Source organism: Lepisosteus platostomus, chromosome 14, assembly GCF_059453375.1.
Source record: "Lepisosteus platostomus isolate fLepPlt1 chromosome 14, fLepPlt1.hap1, whole genome shotgun sequence".
NCBI classification, from domain to species: domain Eukaryota; kingdom Metazoa; phylum Chordata; class Actinopteri; order Semionotiformes; family Lepisosteidae; genus Lepisosteus; species Lepisosteus platostomus.
In genome coordinates, this window is record NC_142624.1 from 17,678,598 (window position 1) to 17,702,790 (window position 24,193).

At 36.8% G+C, this 24,193-nt stretch overlaps 1 protein-coding gene across 1 annotated transcript in view; it reads left to right on the top strand.

The window, feature by feature from the left end:
• vps8 (VPS8 subunit of CORVET complex) overlaps positions 1 to 24,193 on the top strand; it is a 387,878-nt gene that overhangs the window by 33,387 nt on the left and 330,298 nt on the right. The window contains exons 10-17 of the mRNA XM_088607294.1: positions 325 to 478; positions 1,624 to 1,683; positions 3,393 to 3,500; positions 6,166 to 6,246; positions 7,644 to 7,814; positions 11,062 to 11,136; positions 14,169 to 14,204; positions 16,103 to 16,193. Coding sequence (XP_088463420.1) covers positions 325 to 478; positions 1,624 to 1,683; positions 3,393 to 3,500; positions 6,166 to 6,246; positions 7,644 to 7,814; positions 11,062 to 11,136; positions 14,169 to 14,204; positions 16,103 to 16,193 — 776 coding nt within the window. The remainder of the gene's footprint in view (positions 1 to 324; positions 479 to 1,623; positions 1,684 to 3,392; positions 3,501 to 6,165; positions 6,247 to 7,643; positions 7,815 to 11,061; positions 11,137 to 14,168; positions 14,205 to 16,102; positions 16,194 to 24,193) is intronic.

Consider the following 24,193-nt stretch of genomic DNA (forward strand, 5'->3'; position numbering starts at 1 on the left):
CAAAAAAGAGTAAATTACCAAAATGCAGTAATACAACTTTATAACTCTACTTTCCCCATCAGAAATGTACTCCTAATTTTCCTTACTGAGGAGACTGTAGATTTAGGGACATGTTCCTCTACAATCCAGTACTGAAAGTTTTGATTAATGTGGCTCCTGTAGCCTGTGACCTTAATGTATTCGAGCTCAATTCCGTTATGCTCACTTTGCTAAACCTCCTACATTGCAGTAAGTTAGAACTGAGTGGTCTGAGTTCTCCTCTGCTGTTGTTACACTGTGTTCTGCAGACCCATTTCACTCTGCTTTTATTTGTTTGTTGTCCAGGAGGGTGATGGGTATGAGGACTTGTGATTCACGCTGCCTGTTCAGTGGCTCCAAAGGGGAGGTGTGCTGTGTGGAGCCACTACAGACCAGAGGGGAGCTCAGAGACCACCCAATTGCACAGTCCTCTCTGTTGGCCATGGCCTCACTCACCAAGGTAATGTAGTCCACAATGTAGGCCAAGGGCTCCCCTGATACTTACATGAGGTCTGGAATTGTTCTCAGACCAGGAGTGCCACAAGTGTTGAATTGGTACCTGGCAGTAACATTGACATTGTCATTGTTGGTATGATGGTACTACTATTTATTTGCTTAGCATGCATCCTTATCCTGGTGTTTTACCTATTAGTAATGTTCAGAATGAGAGAGAAATTCTCATTGAAGTGACTAATCTGTAGGTTTGAGGGATCTCATGTAAATCAGCATGTATTTTGCTTTAAATTTTCATGTTTATTAAGTTTTTATGGAGCATATAATAATCCTGACACTTTTAGGGCTTTTCTGGACACTCCTCTCAAAGCGCTTTACAGATAATGGGGACTCCCCTCCACCACCACCAATGTGTAGCACCCTCTGGGGATGATGCGATGGCAGCCAAAGTGTGCCAGTATGCTCATTACACATCAGCTGTGAGTGGGGAGGAGAACAGAGTGATGAAGCCAATTCATAGATTGGGATTAATAGGGGCCATGGTTGGTCAGGATACCGGGGTAACACCCCTGCTCTTTTGCGAAACATCCAGAGATTTTTAACGATCATGGAGAGTCAGGACATTGGTTTTACTTCTCTTTTGAAGGACACTGCCTTTTTTACAGTATAGTGTCAGCGTCATTATAGTGGGGCATTAGAACCAACACAGACTGCTTTGCTGTGAGAGCCCGTACTGGTCCTACCTCTACCAGCAGCAATCTTGGCTTTCCCAGAGATACTAGATAATAGTTTGAGATAGCAGATAATAGGTAATTCAAACTATTTTCTGGTTTCTGTGACTCAGTACTGAATTTTTAATCTAGCTGCATTTACAATTTGCTTGTGAAATATATTATTACTGCTATAGTTTTTGTACATTTTTGGCATATCTAATACTATATTTAAGGAATACCAAAAATTCTTAATGCCATTTATTTAAACATGGTTTGGGAATTTTAACCAGAATGTGCTAGAAAATGTACTGGTAGCTTTAACAATCTTGTTGAACCTGTAGACTCCCTGAGAGTGCCATTACTGTATATTGTAATTCTCTTTTCAAATGATTTAAAGTTGAAGCACAAAGAAAAACTGTCACAGTGTACTTTTTTTCAGATTTTAGTCATTGGGCTTAAACCATCTCTGAAAGTATGGATGACATTTCCATATGGAAAGGTATGTACAAACTGTTTCTCAACAAACATTTGTGAAAACTTGATATAATGATATAAACCAAATGTTTTGGCTTATCAGTCCTTCAAGTCGTGGCATAATCCCAGAATCTGTTTAATTCTCATTTCAGTCCTTAAGTTTACTGCTAAATGTTATTTGTGTGTATGCTTTTGCTGTCCAAAAGAGTATTATTTTCAACAGATAAGGGATGTATTTAGTGTATAATACTCACAATTATTATACACCCATTCCTTGATTTGTTACTTAATAACTGTTCATAAAGTGAAAATTTGTCAACCAAAAATGAAATTCCCTTTACATATAAGACCTTAAGATCTGTTCTCAAGCTCTAGAAAATAATCCAATATTACTTATTATACCCTAACAGAGCACTGAATCATCAAAGTAAGAACACTATTGCATGATTGCATGACTATCCTAGTAAAGTAGTTAAAAAGATAAAATGATAAGATAAAATGTATAAAACACAGTGCAGATGCACTAAGAAACAGTGTTGTGGAATGATATATTGGGAGGTAATGCTATGAGGATAAATGATATGATCAGATATGAGGAATTCATTTTAATTGTAGAAACAAATTATTTGAAACCATGAAAAACAGTTACGAAACAGTTACGAAAATACATGCTTCATTATAAATAAATTTCTTAATGAGGGTTTTCTGAAATCAAGGGATGGGTGTATTTAAAAAAAACACAGTTAATAATGATAAAGATCACCATGTACTCAGAGAGCAATAAACTAACCTGGCTTCAATGGAATATAGTTAAGACACAATTAGTCCTTCTTGAATTTTAAAGGAAAACATATTTTTAAACACCAAAAATAATTACATGGTGAAGTTTAGTGAAATCTCCATTACTGACAAAGGCCAATACTGCTGTAACTGAATGTGTTAACTTTTTATTATAATAAAATAATATAATTTTGGTCTTTTATTTTTTAATGTGAAATTATCCTGAAAATCCTACCCGATGCAATGTAGAATTTACATTTGTACACTTTTTGGTGGTAACCAGGAATTTGTTTAAAAAAAATAAACCAATAAGACAAAAATATTTTAGTGGTAAATCTTTTAAGTGAACTTTTAATGACATGTATCTTTTTTATTTTTTAATTAGAAAAAACAGTTTTTACATTCCATTTATGAAGCACCTTATACTTTTGTACCATTTTTCAGACAATCCTGGTGAGGGGGAGGATTCACTTATGGATCTCAAATTAAGTGACAGAGCAATAGAAATAGCTGCACTCAGTTTGAAAGCTTTATGAGTCTAGCATTTAGAGTGCCATTAAGTAGAATGTCACTTCTATTATTTTTCTAGAAAGGCATCATTTAATAAGTATTAGTTTTGTCAGAGAGGGTTTTGCTATAATAATATAATGTCATTTGTTCTCTGCAGCATAAAAGCTAGGCACTCTTTTTCTCATCAGTGTAGTTAAGCTTTTGAATTCACATTAACTTTTTTTTATTTGGTTACGGTATGCTTTAAAACAAAGACAAGTGAAGGAGACTCACTCTAAAACTAAAACTGGTAAACTATGGGTACACAAGGACACAGGAAAAGTTGAAATTTAAATTTTAGCCATGCCAAGTTTGATGTAACTAGACTGAAGAAAAAGTCTTAAATTAGAAATGGTAAAGCTCTTCTCTCAGTTGCAGTTTCTCTTTATGTATTGTTTTATGTAGACGGACCCAGCCAGTGTTCCCCAATTGGCCTGGCAATTTGTTGCCATACAGAAGACCGTAAACCCCATGCTGGCCTTTTGCAGAGGAGATGTTGTCCATTTCCTTTTAGTAAGTTTTTCCCTTTTAACTCTATTCTTACTGGGTTCTGTGGAATCCATGGAGGTGGCTAAAAGGTATGCTATTGGTGATGGATTGATTAATTTATTTTGTAGTATTGTCTGTGAAACTAATTGTCATTTTGCTAAGGAATCTTGTTTATGGAATTACAATTGCAGATTGCCGTCTGTATACAGTGGCTAGAACCCTAATATAATTATGGAATATACCAATTCTTACCACATTACCCTAGTTTAATCAAACCATTGGGTTTTTTAGATGCATTGATGTATAAAGTTGAAGAATATAAATAGGAATCATATCATCACTTTGAATAACTGCTTATCCAATTCAGGGTCGTGGTGGTCCATAATCTATCCTGAAAGTTTTAGGCGCAATCCGGGGATACACCATGGACGGGACACCACATTAAGGTCAATCACATGTCATACACAGGAACACTAAACTAAATGCAAACTCTACAAGCATAGCACCCCAGGAATTCAACCTATGGTCCCAGTGCTGCAGAGGCAGCAATACTAAGCACTGTGCCAACATGATGCCCTAAATAGGAATCAGTATATGAGAAATTATAAGAGCACATCCGGTTTATGCAGCTCAGTTAAAAATCAGGTGGTTTATTCGGTAAATAAACAAGGACAAGAAACTCAGTGAATCTGGTCTTCATACAGGTTACTGGAAATAGATTATGCCATGGTTAAAAGAGACAATAGATAACCTCAGGAAAAGAGTATGTGATGCTTATCTGTTTAGAGAGGGTAACAAAACCGTAAACATGTGGGGTCCCACTAGACCACTGTGAGTAACATAGTCTTCACAGTCTACAAATGGAAAATATTCAGGACTACAGTGAGTCTAACTATGACTGTCAAGATTTCCTCAAGAGCAATCCAGAATATCATTCAAAAAGTCATAAAGAATTCCAGGCTAACAAAGGACCTGCAGGCATCAGTTTCTGTGTTGAATTGGAGTGTTCACATCTCAGTCATCGGGGAAGACTGGATGGGAACAGTTTCATGGGAGAACAGCCAAAAAAACCTGTTCTTTCCAAAAAGCTCACAACAAAACTTAAATAATTAAGTGTTAATTAAATAATCCATATATATTTATTATGTTTTATGTTATACTTTTAACCAGATTATCTTTTATTAAGACTTTCATTATTTTTTTAGGTCTTACATATTCAAAAATACCAACATGTTTTTAAAAACAAATAGTGCGGTGCTGAATGAAACAGTCTTTAATTGTGAAACATAACACGTATAAGTCAAGTACAAGTATTAGTGAAGCAGCCACAGACTGTTGTTTTTATCCTTTTTAGAGCTCATCTGTGTGGTATTGGTATAGTGGTCTTAAAGTCGTTATGAGAGTTAGAGTGTCTACAAAAAAGAACTGACTTCTTTCTTAAACACTCTATACCTAGAATAGGTATTGACAATTGTATTAAACTAAATACCTTTATTTAGTTGAATATTTCTGCTCTACTGAGAAAAGGCCATTTTACTATAGCATATAGTAAACATTCAGGTAACTGCCAAAATAAAGGAAACAACAGCCACCACGAGCGTCAGAACAACTTCAGTGTCCTTTGGCATAGATCCTCCAAGTGTCTGGAGCACTATTGAAGAGATATAACACCACTCTTCCACTAGAAATTCCAACATCTGGTGTTTTGTTGATGGAGGTGGAAAACACTGTCTCAGGTGCTACTCCAGAATCTCCCATTAGTATTCAACTGGTTTGAGATCTGGTGACTGGGACAGAATATAGTTGACATTGTTTTCATGTTCATCAAATCATTCAGTGACCACTCATGCCCTGTAGATGGGGCATTGACATCCTGGAAATTTCCACTCCCATCAAGATAGAAATGTTTTACCATAGGATTATCGTGTTCATTCAGAGTGCATTTGTATCTATTGTCATTTACCTTGCCCCTCTGAGGGGTTGAGTGGACCTCAACCATGTTAGGAATGTGTCTACTTTCTGACAGTGTTTTTGTAGTTTTGTACTTAAAGGGTTAAAAACATGTAACTCTGAATTCTAAGTGGCAATTAAAGCAGAGGCTTTCATACCTGGATCTCCTTTATGTGTTGGTTTCATTCAGACTAAGCTCTCAGTTACTTCAGTGAGGCTTGAAATAAATTAATTGTTTGTTTGATTAGACAATTTTCAGGTCGTCAAAGTTGATGATTATGTACATATTTTACTATTACTGTGCAATTTCCAGCAGTTTAAGAATAGAAAAACTATTAATTAAGTAAATTGTAAATTTATTGAAGGTTTTTTTTTCAATTCTGATTATTAAATATCACAGCAGAGACATCAATATTTAAACTTTTACATTTTTTTTAAGGAGAATAACAATGAGTGTAAGAAAAAGAAATGAAGAATAGAGTTAAGAATGATCCTGGAAAAATTAAATTGATATAATTTGGAATGAAACCTGACAGATAATTTTTCCAGGATCATGGATAGGAAAAAGCCCTCTTTTGCAAATAATTTTATCCCTATAATTTCTACACAGTAATAGTTATGTGACTTGGTCTTTTGATCACAGAATTGTAAGATAATGCATCTCGTAGGATTAAATCAACAGTTTTAGTGCTTCCTTTTTCTTTAAGGACATGTGTGATTTTTTTCATGTTTTCCTCAGGTGAAAAAGGATGACTCTGGTGCTGTCCATGTCATAAAGCAGAAGCAGCTTCACCTCAACTATGACCTGATCAGTTTAAAGGTATGTTAAGATTGCTCCTGTCTGAGTCTGTCTAGATCTAGATGGTTTCCCTTGTCTTTTGGAATGGGGCTTTTAATTTGTCTTCATCTGTTCTGAAGATTGAATTGAGGTAGGTACTGACAGCATAGGTCATATGTCATCATGATTTAGCCTAAGAAGAATTGAAAAACCAACTCTTGTTTCAATTAACTGCATTCGTATTGTGTCATGTCCAATAATAAGATGCAGTTGGAATGGAAAGAGATCTGTTTATTTGTTTTTTAATCAACTAGATGGTGAGTATCAGCTTCACTGGCTGTGGATAATGCATAACACAGGGTTGTAAGCTGAGTCAACATTCACCTGATAATTCTAATTAATCCACGTTGCTGGAAAATCAAAACAGGTAAAATGCAGAAGGAGTGATATGTCAAAAACTAAAAAAGTAATGCATTTTGACCTGTGTGAGATGAGTGCTCAGTGAATCAGATGGCATTTCTGTCTTGCATTTAAAAAAACACATTTCAATAAATAGAAAAATTACCATTGAGAATTTTAGAACAGCATAACCACTTTTTTGTCTAAGTTATGGATGTAGTTATAGACATGCTAAGGCCGAATGGAAGTCAGACCTGCATCGAATCTTGTATTTAATGAATGGGTGGTCACTCAGGCTTAACAGCTACACAGATTGTGATACATATTTTATAATGCTTTTGCATTTTTTAGAAATGGGCTAATGATTTTAGAACGTCTTTATCTTCCTCCCTACCACAATTGGGAATGCTGTCATGCAGAGGGAGTCAAAGGTTAGACAGACAGTTTATTACACCACTAACTATGAGTTAAATTTTTAGAATTGACTGAAATTTATCGAATTTCTTTTCAACTAATTGACCTAACTGGTATTGCTGAGGTTGTTGAGATTCTGTTCTGGCTGCCCTCAATCAAGAATCATGCACTGTTAGATTGTAGCACCATGGTAATCATTGCTTGCTAGGGTTTTTATTGATTGTGTTTACTCAGACTATCATTTTACAAAATGTACTTTAAATAATGTCTGAGATATTCAGTTTGCTATTATTATACAGAAAGGTAATAGTTTTCTGTAAAGAAAAAAGAAAAGGAACTTAATGTATTATAATTTATGTATTTGTATCACAACAAATTACAGCCAATATTAAAAAGGGCAGACGTCTTTCTTCATCTATAAAACACACAAGAACTCCTCAATGTCAGTGCTACAAAGATTGTACAATAATTGAATTTAGAGTATGTACTTAGATCCATGTATTTGTAAATGCATGGTTATGTTAGGGTTAAGACTGGAATGCTGAATATACTAATTTTTCTTTTCAATACATAGCAGTGGGGATAACAGTGCCCTCCTGGATCTTTATCTGTGTTTTCCTTGATAGTGGATTAACTCTCGGACGCTGGTGCTGATGGACAGCTCAGAGAAGCTACATGTGATTGACAGGGCCAGTCAGGAGGAACTGGAAACTCTGGACCTTGCAGAGGTGCAGCTTGTCTACAACAGTAGCCACTTCAAGTCACTGGCCACTGGGGGCAACGTCAGCCAGGCACTGGTAAGGGGAGACATTCCTGAGGTCTTAGACCCAGTCCTTTGGATTTATGTTCGATAAACACCCTTTTTTAGGGTCTTTTACAGTTTTCATTGGAAGTACAGCACCTGGAAAATGCTTTTAGGCCTTGAGGGGAAAATGTACAATTAAAATGCCACAAAAGTCTGAAAACACATTTGAAACACTAAAAATACACATAAACTGCTTAGATTTGCCACAAGTTATGGTAAACAGCTGCCTGATGTTCACAATAAGAACTCCTACAAATGAGATTAGTTTTTTTTTGCTCTAACCTGATAAATTATATCAAAACTATTACAATATAACCACAGTTTAACTGACCTCGCTTTAATGGATTTCTGATTTAACACACAGAATCTGCTAAAGGTGGATGTTGTAATATCAAAAATACTGCATTTCCCCGCGGTAACTGATGAAATAATCAAAATGTCCAGTTGAGCGATATCTGGTCTGGACAACAGGCTTGCTTCATTCTTAAAAATAGAGAAAATAGAATTAATAAAAGTATAAGTGAGTTCTAAAATACATTTATTGTGAAATATTGTTAAATTATACAGTGAAAATATACACTGAACAGTAATTGTGATTACATCACAGTTTGACATTGTTTGACATTGTTTAAATAAGAAAGTCTTTGTAACATGATGCAATTCTTTATGTATTTACTACAAAAAAATCACAGTACAATAAAATGAGAAATACGGAAGAAACTTCAGTAAAAAAATACATGTAAAAGGCATGAATATAAATGTAGGCAGAAACGTAGACATGTGGTTTAAAATGGGTGCTTTGTATGCTTTAACAAATTTTATATGTGGTAGTTAGGACACACAAGCTTGTACTGTAGATTTATGATAAAGAAGACACAGGAACAATATTCATAGACTGTGTTAATTGCAATTATAAAATAGTCAAAAGTTCCAGAAAGCATAAATATGGTATATATATATTCTCATATAATAGTGTTTTTTTTGGTCTGAAAAAGCATAATTCATAATTCATAATCAAAAAGCATTTGGCAATAATGGACACTCCTTCCTCCCTATTAGTTCTTTGAACTGAGGTTTAGCTGTATTCTTCTTATAATCATTCTACTGTGGTAGCTGATTTTGTACCTTGTTTATTGGTTTAGAACTCTTTATGCAAAGTTTTAATCGCAAGTTCATAAAGAAAGGAACCTTCAGGACTTTCTTTATCAATGGCAACTTTTGCTTGCTAAAGGTTTACCAACCTGGTAAAAAAACCTGTTTTATATTTTCCCCCACATTGTAGTTCTAAAGATATACTAGGAATTGTGTGTTTTTGGTAAATGGAAGACTGAAGTTTCAAATTCTGTTTGGGGTACTTTTGTGAACAAGAATCTTGTCTCAGTAAAATACCCAACTCTTTAAAAGTGTACAAGTGTAAGTTGCTTAGGATAAGTAATAATAAAACAGGTAAAAATGAAAAATCAAACCCATTTCCTTTTTAGAGCCTTTGGACCACTTTAAAATTTCATGCCAACCTACTTAATGATTCCCTGCTGTCATCTGTGTTCAGACTTCCATCATCTAGCCCTCTGTGAGCTCTAACTCATCAGGAGGAAAAGTCTCATTAATGATTTCAGCTTAATTTTATTCCTCATAAAAGGATTTAGCAGTTGGGAAGCAATTTCCAATCCTTTGAATATCCCCAAAGCTCCTTGTTAAGTTACTTCATCAGTGAAAATGTACATGATTTCAGTTTATCTCCATGCCAAAGCTCTGACAGTAGACCAACAATGATATAAACATAATCTGATCAAACATCAATACTGTCACTTAAAACACAGAAAAATGATACTGCTTCTTTTTGCTATGACCTATTCTAATGTGCTTTGAGAAAATGGTAATGAGCAAATTAAGGAAAATACTGGTTTTACTAGAAATCTTTGCTTCTTACTAGTATGGGATTTGAGAAAAATAGTAGGCAGATCTACACTGATGAGAAATCAGGTTATCTCTTATCTAAAGGATGTTTTGTTTCTCTTCTAAATTATTTATGTTTTAGCTGTTGATGACACAAAGTGAGAAGTTACTTAAGTTAACTTAATGCGAAACATCCAGTCATGGATTATTTGCCATTTATGTGTTGGAATTTCATCAGGTCACTTCTGTACTTAAGATCATGGTTTCTGGAACACTTTACATGATTCGGGGCACTTTCTCTTGAGAGAAAGTGAAGAGGGTTCATAATGAAGCTGATAATGAGACTGTGTGATGACTGTAGATAGTATTATTGTCATTCAGTACACTACAGAAGGTCAATATAAAGGACAGGAGTGTCACAGCACCCTCAGTAGACAGGTTGTGTAGATGGAAAGTTATGAGTGAAAAGCTGACCTCTCAGATACCCAGTTTAAAGAGACATTGAGCTTGATTGACTATTACTTAGTGTCTTCACGTTGGTATCTGCTCCTGAAATTGGATGAGAATGAAACTCTGTCTTTCTCTCTCTGTCTTGCTGTGGCCATTTTTCCAGCTTGAAATGCATTATTGCAAACCCGTCTCAGTCAGTGACTAAAATGTGTCTAGAAATTGCAAAGTTACCGAAGCTGAGCAGTGTTGTTTCAACTGTAAACCTTAAACAGCCTCATAATTGAGCTTTTGAGCCCTTAAGAGAGACGTTATACATTTTAGGCAGATTTCATGTGATTTTAGAGGTGAGTAAAAGGCAAACCATAGCATAACATTTTGGTGTGTTTCTAAGCAGGGCTATTATGAGCAGTGGACTCTTAAGGATATATTTATTGATCATAAAATCCAGTATTGTTTGTCTTTTTACTATTTCATTTTTTAGTTTCTTATCATTGTAGACATTTATTTACACGTGCATGCTTATTCATGAAAATGTCCCTGGAATTTGGTGTCAGGCTCCTAGTATTGATGTACATGTAAAAGTCTGTTGTTAAACTTGATATGTTCATATACAGTAGCTTGTTTTAATTGTGGATTTACATTCCTGGATTTATAATTTGTTTAATTATTATTAATGGATGTAAACACTTCACATTTCAAGCCACTTTAAATAACGGTTACATCTAAGATCTAATGTTAAATCTGAGATACTCATTTATACACAGGTCCATTTCTGATTATATGTTTGAGCCGACTGATAGTTGCTACTGGGATTAATTTTTCCCGTGTACATTTAATTTGTCTGTATATGAATTTTAGGTCCTAATAAAAGTATTCTCTGTTCTCTTTCACAGGCATTAGTTGGAGAGAAAGCATGCTACCAGTCTGTCTGTAGCTATGGAGGTCAAATAGTGTATCTGGGAACAAAGGTAAATAAATTTAGCACTTTTACCACTTACATTTCTCCAAAGATGAACAGTGTTTGCCAAGACCCTGGTAAATCTGTCTTTGATTTTAGATTAATAGCCTTTCACTGAAGATGAAATGGGTCCAAAACTGGTGTAATGACAGAAGGGAATTATAGATGCACAATACTGCCCTGTGCAGACATTTTCACCTTGGTGTTTCTGTGACACATTACTGCCTCTTATTCTTTCCCCTTTATTATGGAGAATTCTAATTGGTCACATGATGGATGGCATAAGATGTATTTACACTCTATTCTATAAGCATTCTCCTAAGACTTTGATACCAAAATGGTATGCTTGCATTTGTATGAAACGGCAGATGGTGTTTTCACCTTAAGAAGAGCTGGAGTAATATCTGTGGCTTTGTGAGGAAGCCACTTTCTTGGCTTGAATCCCTAACCCAAGAGTGAGGCCTTGAGGCCTCGAGCCAAGATGACTTTCTGGTAAATCAAAATTGCTGCAGAATGAGAGACGGCTGTGCTGATTGTGTCAAGACCAGGGTTTCCCAATCCTGGTCATGGAGGCCCACATACCTGCTGGATTTCTTTCCTGCTGAGGTTAACTGCTTAATTGAAACTTTAGTCAAATTATTAAATTGCATTTATTTTTTATTCTGCTTAAACCTTTCGGATTTTAATTTACTTATGTAATACAGTAGTTAAATTGCAGCTGCCAACATACATCTGATTTATCTGGAGGCTTAAAAGACCGTTTGGGGAGAAAGGGATTCTGTCTGTCTAGGCTCCGGGAAGGAGAGAGAGTGAGGGCCTTACAGCTAGGAGTTCTTGCTAGAAACAGATTGGGCTGGTTAACAGGCCTGTGGAACACAACAGGCTGGAGTGGTTTTAAGAAGATACAGTGAATACTGTTCTGAGGTGCATCACAGGCCATGAACAGGCAGGTTGCAAGGTTAAGGTATTTTCTGACACAATGGTATAGTGCACTGCTGAGGAACAGGAATATTTGCTGGACCAGTGCTGACTGTTAGCACCTGGCAAAGTGGGGCATTGCCTGGCAAGGCAATGATATCTTCTCATCACAGAAATGAGAGGAGGAGTATAGACATAACCGAGTGAATCACAAGTACCCTCTGTCCTAAGAGCTGCAGACAGAATAATTGGTGGTCTCAAAAGGGGAAAATAGAGTGAGCTGCAGAGTAAATTGGGTGAGTCAGAATTAATATTCCATGAGAAGAAGTCTCGAGATAATGTGATGAATAAAAGGAAAGTTGTGTGTGTGAGAGTTGATACCATGTAAGATATGAAGGTGGAAGGATCCCCTAAGGGGTACAAAACTGAGTGGCTCAAAAATAGTAGACCAAATTGTGACGTGATACATTAGTGGAAAGTAGTTTGAGCGAGGAAAGTAAGGGGGTAAGAGCTGGGGATGTCACACTTGCAGAGCATTTGCAGAGAATGTGCTCCCATTACATTCTTCACACTAAGACACTGTTATTTATGTATGGCAACAACACCAGTTGTCATAAACAAGTATAGTAAACATCTTCACAAATCAGTTCAAGTGTGAAGAATATTTGTATAAAAGTAATAAGTGTAGTTTATTTTTGTGCTAGGAAAAGTTAAAATATTTTAGTTATCTGTGCTTTCGTTTTGACTTTGTATACTTGTTGGCATAGTGTGCACCCTGATTATTTTCACCGCTGACACTGGCGTATATGATGAATGCAGTATCATTAGCAAGTAATCTGGGTTATCTGGAACATGTTCTTTACTTTGCAAAATATTTTTGGTTGCAACATACACAATACAATTCTACAGGAATGTGACCTTTTTTATTGCTTGGAATAAATCAGTATCAGTTGACAAGAGACACTTAATTGAAGCTAATAAATATGAACAACTGTGTACTCAGCACTAAGCTAGGGGAATCATACTTAAGGTGGCTGAGGTAACAGAACATGAAACGTATACATTTTAATCAGGTGGTTTCTTTGTAAAAAAATGAAATCTGTGCTAGTTGATTAGAAATGTTTCTAGTTTTTGATATGACACATTTATGGTTCTAGCTTGTATCAGTCATACAATAGCTCATAAAGGCATATATTACATGGTGTCAAACAGCGTGCTACAAATCCCAGAGGAAGTGATTTTCCCATTTCAAGAGGCTTTCTCCATATTTATAATTTTATTGCTTGTATAGAGTTTGGCCACAGCTTTCTACTTCACTGGATCCATCTCTGAAAGCTATAACAATAATGAAAAAAATGCCTCAATTTAAACTGTTTTGAAATGTGTTTTCTGAAATTAAACTACATTCCTGTGTAGTTTCTTGGCAATTGACAATAAGGTGGTGCCTTGAGGAGGTTAGAATTTTAAGAGCATCCTTTTTATGGTTACTGATAAATGCAAAGAGAAAAGCCAACTAAAAGTCTACTAAAATGATGTACTACAGTGTGTTAGTTTCTATTTTGAAAACAAAAAACACTAAACACAGAGATGCTTCATGCCAATATTCAATCAATTCAGTCAATCCACATTTCAGTTCCAAAGGGAAGAAGCAGCTGCCCTATTAAACGCAGTAGGGGTGTATTGAGTGACTTTTATAATTAATGCTTATCAGTGCTTTAATGAGCACCAACTGTCAGTCTTAAAGCTATTTTCAAACAGTTTCATTACGTGCTCTGTAGAGTTCTGCACACGCTTTGACATTTTTGCTTGTCATGCAAAACAGCAAATCATGGATTAAAAAATGTGCAATTAATTTTGAACTCAAAAGGAAGTGACTCTTAAACTAATACAGAGTTAATTGATTGCTTCATCTTGCCATAAAAATATCTCCCTTTTTTTTTTCAAAAAAAAAAGAAAGGTTCATTTTTGATTAAGGCAATATAGTTGAATTTCAGGCTATCACATTCCATACCACTTGGGGAGATGTCTTAATTATAAAGAACAAAACATATTTTGGTGCAACTTTTCTGTTTTGAAAGGAATAATGTTGTAATGGTCAGCTAATATTCTTTTTTTTCTCCACAGTCAGTTCATATTTTGACTCTGAGAAGCTGGAGAGAGGTAAGATAACCTTACATGACAGGATTACAGTCTTTGTTGCAGTAAAGTATGCTGTACTTTATCGGGCTGTTGTTATTTACTACCTTTAACACAGTTGATTTCTCCTTCAAAATTTGCAGTGCTTTAACTTTTTCATAACTTTGTATAAACTATATATACTGTACGTATAGAAGTTTATACAGTAGAAATATATTTTTTGGAGGCTTTGCCTACTTTTTTTTATTAGAGGACTTCTTGCCTGCAGGGAATGGAAATATAATTGAATAGGAGTTTTTAGTGTTTTTTTCAATATGCATATGATGTAATAGTCATGTACTTCCCAGGAATTATATACATATATCATGTAGTAAAGCTATGTATCTTACATTTGTTTTAATTACAAAGTGTTCCCTTCTAAAGTAATTTCTTTATACACTTTGTGCTTTTGTGGAGCAGTTATTGGCAGAGAAAGATACCATATAAAGTAATAGAAAATACTATATAAGTAATAGACAAAAATGGAAACACCAAGGTAAAGTCACTTAATCAGGTGTTGGTCCATTATGTGCATCCAGTGTGGCCTGTACATGCTGTGGCATAGAGTCTACCAGTGTTTGCAATTCTGCAGAAACGATATGGAGCCATTCTTCCTTGAGAAAGTCAATTGACTCGTGCCTGGTTGATAGAAGTGGAAAACGCTATCTCAGGCATCATTGCAGAATATCCTGTAAATGCTCAGTTTGGTTCAGATCAGGTGACTGGGAAGTCTATGGCATATGGATAACATCAGTAACATGCTCATCAAGCCTTTCGGTGTCCACATGTGATCTTTAGTGGGGGCTTTAGTGTCATCCTGCAAGACACCTTTCCAGGAAAGTGATCACTGTGTTATTAAGTAACAATTAGCATAGGCCTTGATTTCTAAATGAATGCTTGCACCATCAATGTAACAGAGCCATCACAACAGTTCAGTGTTAGAAGTAACACTGGTGAAGCATGATTCATCCGACCACATCACATTTTCCCACTGCTCTGTAGTCCACTGCCCATGTTCTTTGGATGGAAAAACATGTATTGCCAAGTGAGCAGTTTGTATACTACTTTTTAGAGTTTTCAGTAGATGATATGTCTTTGATCTGGAATTTATCTGCATTTGCATGCCTGGTTTGCCTTCCACTTTAAATAAATGCGTGATTAACACAGTCCCGAAGTTTGTGCTTCTGTCATGAAGCTGACTTCACTTTAGACACTGTTGCTCTTGTAAGTTAATGCTGAATTCCTAATTCAATTTATCATGCATATTAAGATAATATATAAGCCTTTGAACAGTCACCCCTTTTCAAAGTCACCGAGGGCTCCTAGCCATGGAAACCATCATTATAGGCAACCAGGACAGTCCAGCACATTTATATGTGATCCTAAGCATGCATGTTTCCATTTTCTGTCTCCTACCTGTAAATTATCAATATATAATACATTACAGATAATGTTCTTAGAAAGAAATTACTTTCTTTTTTTTAGTCATAACATTAATTATTATCCACCTGGTTACCTTTATGTTTGTAACTAATGTGAGTCAAATTAAAAACTTATAAAAACTTGCCAAGTTTTTACAGCTGCGTGTATAAAGGTCCTCCTATATATGTCCATGCCTAGGTGATACATGATACAGGCTTATATATTATCTTTATATGCATGATAAATTAAAAAACATCGTCATACAGTATGTTCTTAACTGAAAAAAGTGCAGATTTAGATCTTGGTGCACAATGTTACCTTAAGATTTCAATTTATTCTAGATGGGTGGATAGGTTACCTGGTTTGAGCTACATGATGGATTTGTCACAAAACATTCAAATAACATTTTCTGTGAATGCACTTACCCTGCTGGAATGACAATTGGTATTGCTTTATTGCAGCGTGTGGATTACTTAATGAAGCAAGAGAAGTTTGTGGAGGCGTTGGCGCTGGCGTGGTCATTCCACGAAGGCACTGCTAAGGCCGTGGTGGGTAAGTACCCTGCAGTGAGCTTTCTTAGTACTATTATTAAGTTCTCTGGTAATAAAAACATTTAAATTCCTTGCTTAACAAGTAAATTAGTCTTATTAATATTACAAATGAGAGGGAATGTCTGCAAATGAGAGAGAACAGTCCATTTGGCTCATTTAGTAGTTTAGTAGCCAAGTGAATATAAATTTTTTACCAGCTGTTTCATAAATGTGCCTCGAGTTTGAGCCTTCCCAACCAGGTTACTTATGAAAGTAAATTAAGGAGGTGTTTTTTCTGTCCTAAATGAAACCTTAAGTTTTATATTGTGACCAAGTACCCATGTTTCACTTATGCGTGTGAAATTGTTCCCCTGGGTTGAACCTGCCTACTCCTTAGGATTTTGTATGCAAGGATCAGAATCTCCTTTGTTAGAGACCAAAGACATTTACAGTATCTCCTTCAACTTGTCTGTATAAGACGGTCTCCTGAGACCAGAAATCATTTTTGTTGCCCTTCTTTGAACTCTCTCTAAGGCTATTACATTATATCTTGGTGGCTGCGGTATGGTAACCAGAACCGAGCACAGCTTTCTAGATGAGGTCTTATTAGTGCACTGTAGAGATGAAGCATATCTTTTCTGGATTCAATTCCTTACTTTCTACTATATACCCAAGCATTCAGTTTACTTTTTTTGCTTCCTCATATTGTCTTGTAGAAGACATACAGATGTAGTCATCTTGAAAACATGTCAGAACTCATGTTTGCGGTAAACTAAGTGTGATATCCCATGGTGAAATTCGGCTTACTGAGTTTAACCTTTCACTGCCCAAAGAAGATTGACAGGATGCACTTGTGGTGCATTAGATGTTAGTGTTAAATATTTAATTAATATTAGTAATAAAAGTAGCAATAACGTGAATGAACCAGCATCTTATAGAGCTACTGTACTAAACTTTACACTCTGGGGCTGTTTCACAAAAGAAGATTACTCTGGATATATAAAACAATAGTTTATTGTATCGTCAGTTGTGAACACATTTTTTCAGGTTAACTTCCGCATTCAAATAATTTATATTTTGTCTTTATGTTAATTTAAGTAACAATGTGACTTAAAACTATGTAAGACAAATTATGCCATCAATTAATAAAAAATAATAATAATAATTCCTTACACTTATATAGCACTTTTCTGGACACTCCACTCAAAGTGCTTTACAGGTAATGGGGACTCCATTGTGCAGCATCCACCTGGATGATGCGACGGCAGCCATAGTGCGCCAGTGCGCTCACCACACATCAGTGGGGAGAAGAACAGAGTGATGAAGCTAATTTATAGACGGGGATTATTCGTGTCAAATCATGGCCATGTACTTAATAATAATAATGTAATAATGTTTCTTTATTAGCCCTGTACAATTTCTTGCATTAGGAATTCGTCTTTTCGCATACCCCAGCTTTTTCTCCATGGAGACACAGACACAGACAGGGAGAGAAGCTTGGGGTCAGAGCGCAGGGTCTGCCATTACAAACATACAAAATACAAACATACAAAAATACAAATTCTTATATAGTATTTATATTATTTACTATATTTTATGTGTATATTTGCTTTTAGATACTATTTTTTAAAAGCAAAAATGTATATTTTTCATACTTTTAATTTCAAAAAGTTATATTTGTTTTTTGTTGCCCTTTTTTTATTCTTTTCTTTATGTTGCCACTTTGTGGTGTAATGGAAAATGTAACAACCAATAAAGTGACCCCTAGGCCAGCTAAAGAGATGAATATTAATAAAAAATACATTCTTCTCAGTTTAATATCTGACATGTCCCCAATACGATGGTGATGCAATAGTTTGAAAAGCTTCTGTAAGCTGGTCAGCAACTAAGTGATTGCAGTGCATCTAGTTTGGTTTTCTGTAGTAGCTAGTGTCAGCTCTGTGAAGTTGCCCTCCTTCAAACAGCACAAATGATGAAAACCACTGCATTCATGAGTGCTCTGTTTAAGCTGGTTTGTGCAGTTGAAAGTAGCATTTGCGCTGCTTTCATTCCCGAGATACTGTACTGGCTTTAAAACCACACAGTATCGTAATGTATTTAAAAGCAAAAATACCCATAAATGTATAAAACTAAACAGAAGCCAGATTAATATATAAATTATGTTAAAAAGAGCATGTGAAATCTTAACAATAGCAAGTGATTAAACCTCTAAGGCAGAGGTCTCATGTGTGCTAACTGATCTGCCACATTGGTTCCCAGACTGGGTGTCTGTCTTTGCTGTGTAGGAAATTTCACACTTTGTCAATAGAAGGATTGTGAGGCTCTCTGAGATTTTTGCTGAAGCTTCCTTATCACGAGACCTGTGCTGTCTTTTCCTCCTACTTTGTGATCTTTAGTTAACTTCCTCGTAGATATATGAAAACAAGTTCCTAATATGCCTTGCTTAGAACATTTTTTCACACCTGTGACAAGTACGGTGAGCCTCTGAAGAGCTCTGTCTGAGTGATTGAGTCATTAATTGATTCAGGGAACTGGAGATGTGATGAGCTAAGGAAGTCACATGTGACAAGCTGTCCGTGCCTTCTGTAATTATCACACCAAGGTGATTCTCACAAAAAATGCTTACAGAGTGCTGGATAAGATGGACTGGTGGGGCAATTTTTGTTTCCTAAAGGTGATCAAATAAAAAGGAATAATATGAAACTGGATATTTACCAAAGGCAAAACCAGAACAGGTACTATCACAATGTGACATCCCCCTATTATTTAAGTTATTAAAGAAAGTAGAAGAAGAGGTCATTCTTGTGCATTATCCTGTCTAGTGAAAGGTAATCATTTTTTACCCTTTGTTCAAAGTTGGGAAGCTGGTTGGAAACAGTTATTATGAAAATGTATTCATATATATCACATATACATATACAATATATCATGTATCACAAAAAAATAATTTTATCATCGTATTTCAATCATTCTTTCTCACAGGAATGTATTAATGATGACTTGCTAACAAACTGTTCAAGCTGTCCAGCCCAAAGCAACATTACCATTTTGTTCTGTTCTTTAACCTTAAATTTAAATAATCTCTAAATTTTTAACTGAATAGATCAGTATTTTTGCTTAAAAATACTGCCTTTTTCCAAATCAGAAATAAAATCTGAAATGTGATCTCCTGAGTGGTTCAATCTGTAAAGGTGATTGCTTTAAGTGGAGGCTTAGATCCTTTGTCTACATGTGTCGTGTCACTAGCTGTTTGTGACCAGGATTCCTCAAGTAGAACTGTACAATTTGGAGAGTGCTTCTAAGTAATGTTGCTTTTAGGCAGCCAGGGCTCTCCTGATGAAACAGCAATTATTGTGACTTGCTCTTCACTTTCAGGCTTGCTTAGATGTTGCTTATTCACATGTCTCTGGCATTAGCCAGTGCTATAAGTGTAGTGTGTATTGCTGTAAATCAATTTGGAGGTTCTATCATGTGAAAAGATTTGTGACTCAACTCACCAGTGGAGTGTGTCTTCTTGTTCTCATTCTCCCACCTCCCCATAGTCATTGATTTGAACCAAGATGTTAGGAAGCAATTGATTATTAGTGGGTGGGGAAAAATGTTTGTTGTCTTCTGATTTTTAAACCACATTATAGTATATTCGGTTGTCATTGAATAATGATTTTGTTTTCCCTAAAAAATATTTTCTTTAGCAAACAGTGGCTCATGGTTTCTGTAACATTAAGAGAAGTAGAGAGCACATGACTACCCCCTTTGAATGGGATGGCAAGCAGTTGCACAGATCACAGGGAGCAAAGCTGCTCCCTATTTATACTGATCCAGCCATTCAGAATACACAGAGGATAATGCAGTACGTTGTGGTGCGCACGCTGTGTGTTACTGCATGTTTTTAAAAATATTCAGTTGAACTTGAACTTTATGTAACCGGTACATGTACTGGTACAATGGAATTCTTACTTACAGAAATTCTCTCGATTGTTAAAAAAAAAAGTGTAAAAACACAAAGTGCAGACAGTCCATCAAGACAATACACAAACAGTAGACAATTTACAAGTAAACAGTTTGAATGTAAACAATGACTGCAATAAATAAAATTACAATGAGGTGGATGGTGTAGGTGTGGTCCGAGGGGCATGGCCAAATGTGTTTGCCAATCGCACTGCTTGTGGGTCAAAGCTATTGAAGAATCTGGTGGTAAGTGTCCGTATGCTCTTGTATCTCTTGCCCGTGGGCAGTGGGGTGAAGAGCTCATGCCCGGGGTGGTGTCTGTCCTCTTTGATGGCCAGAATTCTACCATGGTAGAGGTCCTCATAGAGCTGTTTAGTCTCTGTGAGACCACAGCTGATGATCTTCTGGGCCACATTCACCATTCTCTGCAGTCCCTTTCTCTCTTGAGAAGAGGTGTTGCTGTACCACACAGTGATCCCGTTGGTGAGAATGCTCCTGATCGTGCAGGGATAGAAATTCACAAACACAGATAGTGGCATCCCCCACCAACCTAAAGCTTGTGACTCTTTCCACTTCTATTCCATCAATACTGAGTGGGCTGTGGGTGTGCGGCCTGTGTCTCCAAAGGTCTGCTGTTCTTTTGTTTTACTCACGTTCAAGTCCAGGTTATTGCTATGACACCACCTCAGCAGCTGTACGACTTCATCCTTGTGAGCGGGAGAGAACGTGGAGTAGTAAAGGTGGCTGTTCAGTAATAAACTGCAAAATATCCCATCTGTACCAGCAGAGTGTTTAACCACAATCTGTAAAAAATTTTCACACTTACTGTAGTGGCTTTAAAACCATATGGTTGTATATATGGTATATTTTTATAGTATACAGTCACACTTCGGTTCATTGACATGTATGCTACTGTGTCAGTATATCTGTGGATCTGACTTCATGGGATTTGCGTGGGTGGAGCTTTTGATTTAATTAAGCAGCAAGTCACCTTGCTCTTACAAGCGGCTCTGTTAGCAGAGTTTGTATTAACACACTGCTCCCCTTTGAATCAATTTTTATTACCTTTGTCTGTCCGGGGGGGTGGGGGTTGGGAAAGGTGATGGAGAGTGAAATAAAAGCCCACACCCAGTTTCTCTTCCCCCTACTACAGTGTGATAATGTGCTAGCTGGCTGGCACGAAACAATCCCTCCCGTTCTCTTTCCGAGCATCCTGGAAATGGTCTGGAGGTTCATTCATGTTATTATGTTATTATTTACATTAATATTAATATTTGTTAAGTACGATTATCAGAAATGTGAATATAGTTTACATAGTATTTTATTGTGAGAGAATCACAATTATATTTGTCATTGTATTAACAGTTAAAGATATTTCACACCTGAAAACACAACACAACACAGTTTTTATTAAACTGGGAGTGTGAAGATTGAGTGAGCACTGGGCACTATTTAACACAGTAAGATTACTCAGATGGATAAATTTTAGTAAATTGTTAACAAAACTGGATTTTTGGTTTCATGAGGCAAGATAAAATTGTATCGAGCTCTGAATCAGCTACGTGACATTGGTCCAGTGAAGTTTTCTTGTAAGGGGGTTAGTGGGCAGCGTCTCTCACAAGTGTAGTGTCCATAGATAGTTTTAATATAACAGTTGTGGTGTCACGGGGTTGAACACCATCTTGGGCGTGGTCAGGCTGCCATTCGCCCCTGTCATGCCACTTTTTAAGCTCTTTTGGGGTCCTTTTCTTCTTCTTAACCCACATTCTCCTCAGAGAGTGGTGATCACACTGACCCCCTCCTTGGGGTAACAGGATACATGACTCCACATTCCGTTACTTCTGGGCCCGTTGCATTTCGAGTCTCAAGTTCACCTAGTTCATCCTGTTGTCCTCAGTGCTAGGAACCTCCTGGTTCCAGACACCAACATAGAGCCTCCTGCTTGTGCTCCATTAAGCCACTGTCTCATACACAACCAGTGCCTCAGACTCCTAGATCCACCTCCAGCCCTGACGTCCCCTCCTGACGCCACCAGGTTGGGCTATACAAACACACACTACCTACATCACGAGTCCCTTCTGCACTGAACACTGTGCCGAGACCCAACACACTGTCCCTCTCTACAAACTCACACTCACAACCTCTCTGGTGCTTCACTTTCATGCCCCTAGGTTGTGAACTCACAACCTCCAGTGTATCTCACTCTGTCCAGCTACCATCTCCCAGAGGGTGTAGTTAGTACTCGCTTCCCCGATATCATATATTGCCAGGGGGAGGATCCCTCTAGGTCGTTCCTGTCCATCCCCTCACGGGATTACTGCAGTGGCTAATCAAGTCTTTGTTCACTCATACACGACGGCATGTTCTCCTAGCACCTCCCTGGCTAGTAGCGTCTCACACCAACTACTGTCATGCTTCAGTCTGGATCTCTCACAGGAGAGCCTCCATATTCGTCCTCTCACCACTGCAGCCACAGCAGTGGCTTTAAAACCTATTCCCCCAGGAAATATTCAGTCTAGTTTTAAACCACTCCCACACCAGCCATACTTATGCATGTCAGTTGTGGCTTCCACGGCAATGTGTCTCCCTTAATCTGAGTCTCTGCCCCTCACACAGACACTCCCCTGCATTACACCACACAGTGTATTACTGTAATCTTGATCTTGCAAGTACGTTTTTTGAATGTTTGTAATCGCCTTTCTTGCAAATACACTTTATATTGTTATTCAGTTTGTGTCTGCATGTTAGTTGCTGGGCAAATGTTCAAGGTGAAAATTCTTCCATGAGGAGGGTCCCGTTAAAGTGGAGAAGACGCCACTGAAACGTTTTGCACTCCATCTATTTAAAGTCCTGGCCAAATACTCAGACAGTACGTACAGTTAAAATTCAAACTGAACTAAAAACTTCACATTCCAGTTAACATGGCGGTAACACGGATCATTGAGTTTAACCAACGAAACAGGGCAAAAAATCGGTCACATGTCTTTGAGACTGCGTTTCAAAAGCTTCACCTATTAGCAACAATGCAAAATTTACAAGATAGGTTACCTTAAACTGTGAGCTACTTGCCTCTGTATGTTGTTTAAGCCATTCCTATTTGACTTTTTTGTCAGAGGTCGGAAGACGACCCCCCTCCCTTCCCTCTGGCTTCCTGACTTTAACCATTAACCATTCTGTGTCCAATTGGCAGCACAGAGGGTCAGGAGAGACACAGACAGAAAAAAAATAATCCTAGCTAAAATACAGTTATATATTTTTGTGGTAAAGGGAAGCAAAACATCAGTATTTACTAATACTAATTTGTGTAAGATTCATAGTTGAAATCTGAGCCTAAATATACAGTTAGAATCTCAAAAACAGAGCAATGTTGGAGATGTGTAATTTTTCTGGAGCAGAGATAAAAATAAAAAATAAATGGTTTTTGGCATCTCAAAATAATTTCGATCAAGGTCTCCAAAATGAACAAGAAAAACATTTTCAGAGAGCAACTACTTTGTGTTTACATAGAATAAGTAATTGAAACTTGAGCAGTCTAATTTTTTATTCATTTGAACAGTGAAATTTCACCTGCAGAAGATCACACCAGAGATGGCACTAGCTCTGCTTGCTGTAGGAGTTCAGGAAAGGGTGAATTAAGCCATGTCAAGTGCAAGAATTCTGTGAACAGTAATAACAGTTTAAAATGTACAGAGATTAATGTAAAGATTCTGGAAAAATGTTGAATCTGAAGTCATTTTACAAACTGTCTGGATAAGGCAATATGAAACACAGGAACACAAGCAAATACCTTATAACAAACTCCTGTCATCCACTTGCAGGGTTTGAATTTACTAGGCAAGAGTGGTCTCTGCTACAGAAGGCCTAGAGAAGCCAAGGCTGCTATGTAGCCAGTCTAAAGTTATGGGGCATGGGTGCAAACCTCTCATGCTCTTGGAAAGCAGTGCCAGCACAGAACATTGTTGAGGAGTCGTACCACAACTCACACAAATCCAGAGAGGTCTGTTAGTATTGAAGTCACCATTCAACAGAAGGGTTTTGCTTGGCTTAAAAAGTAGGCATTCACTAATTAGATTA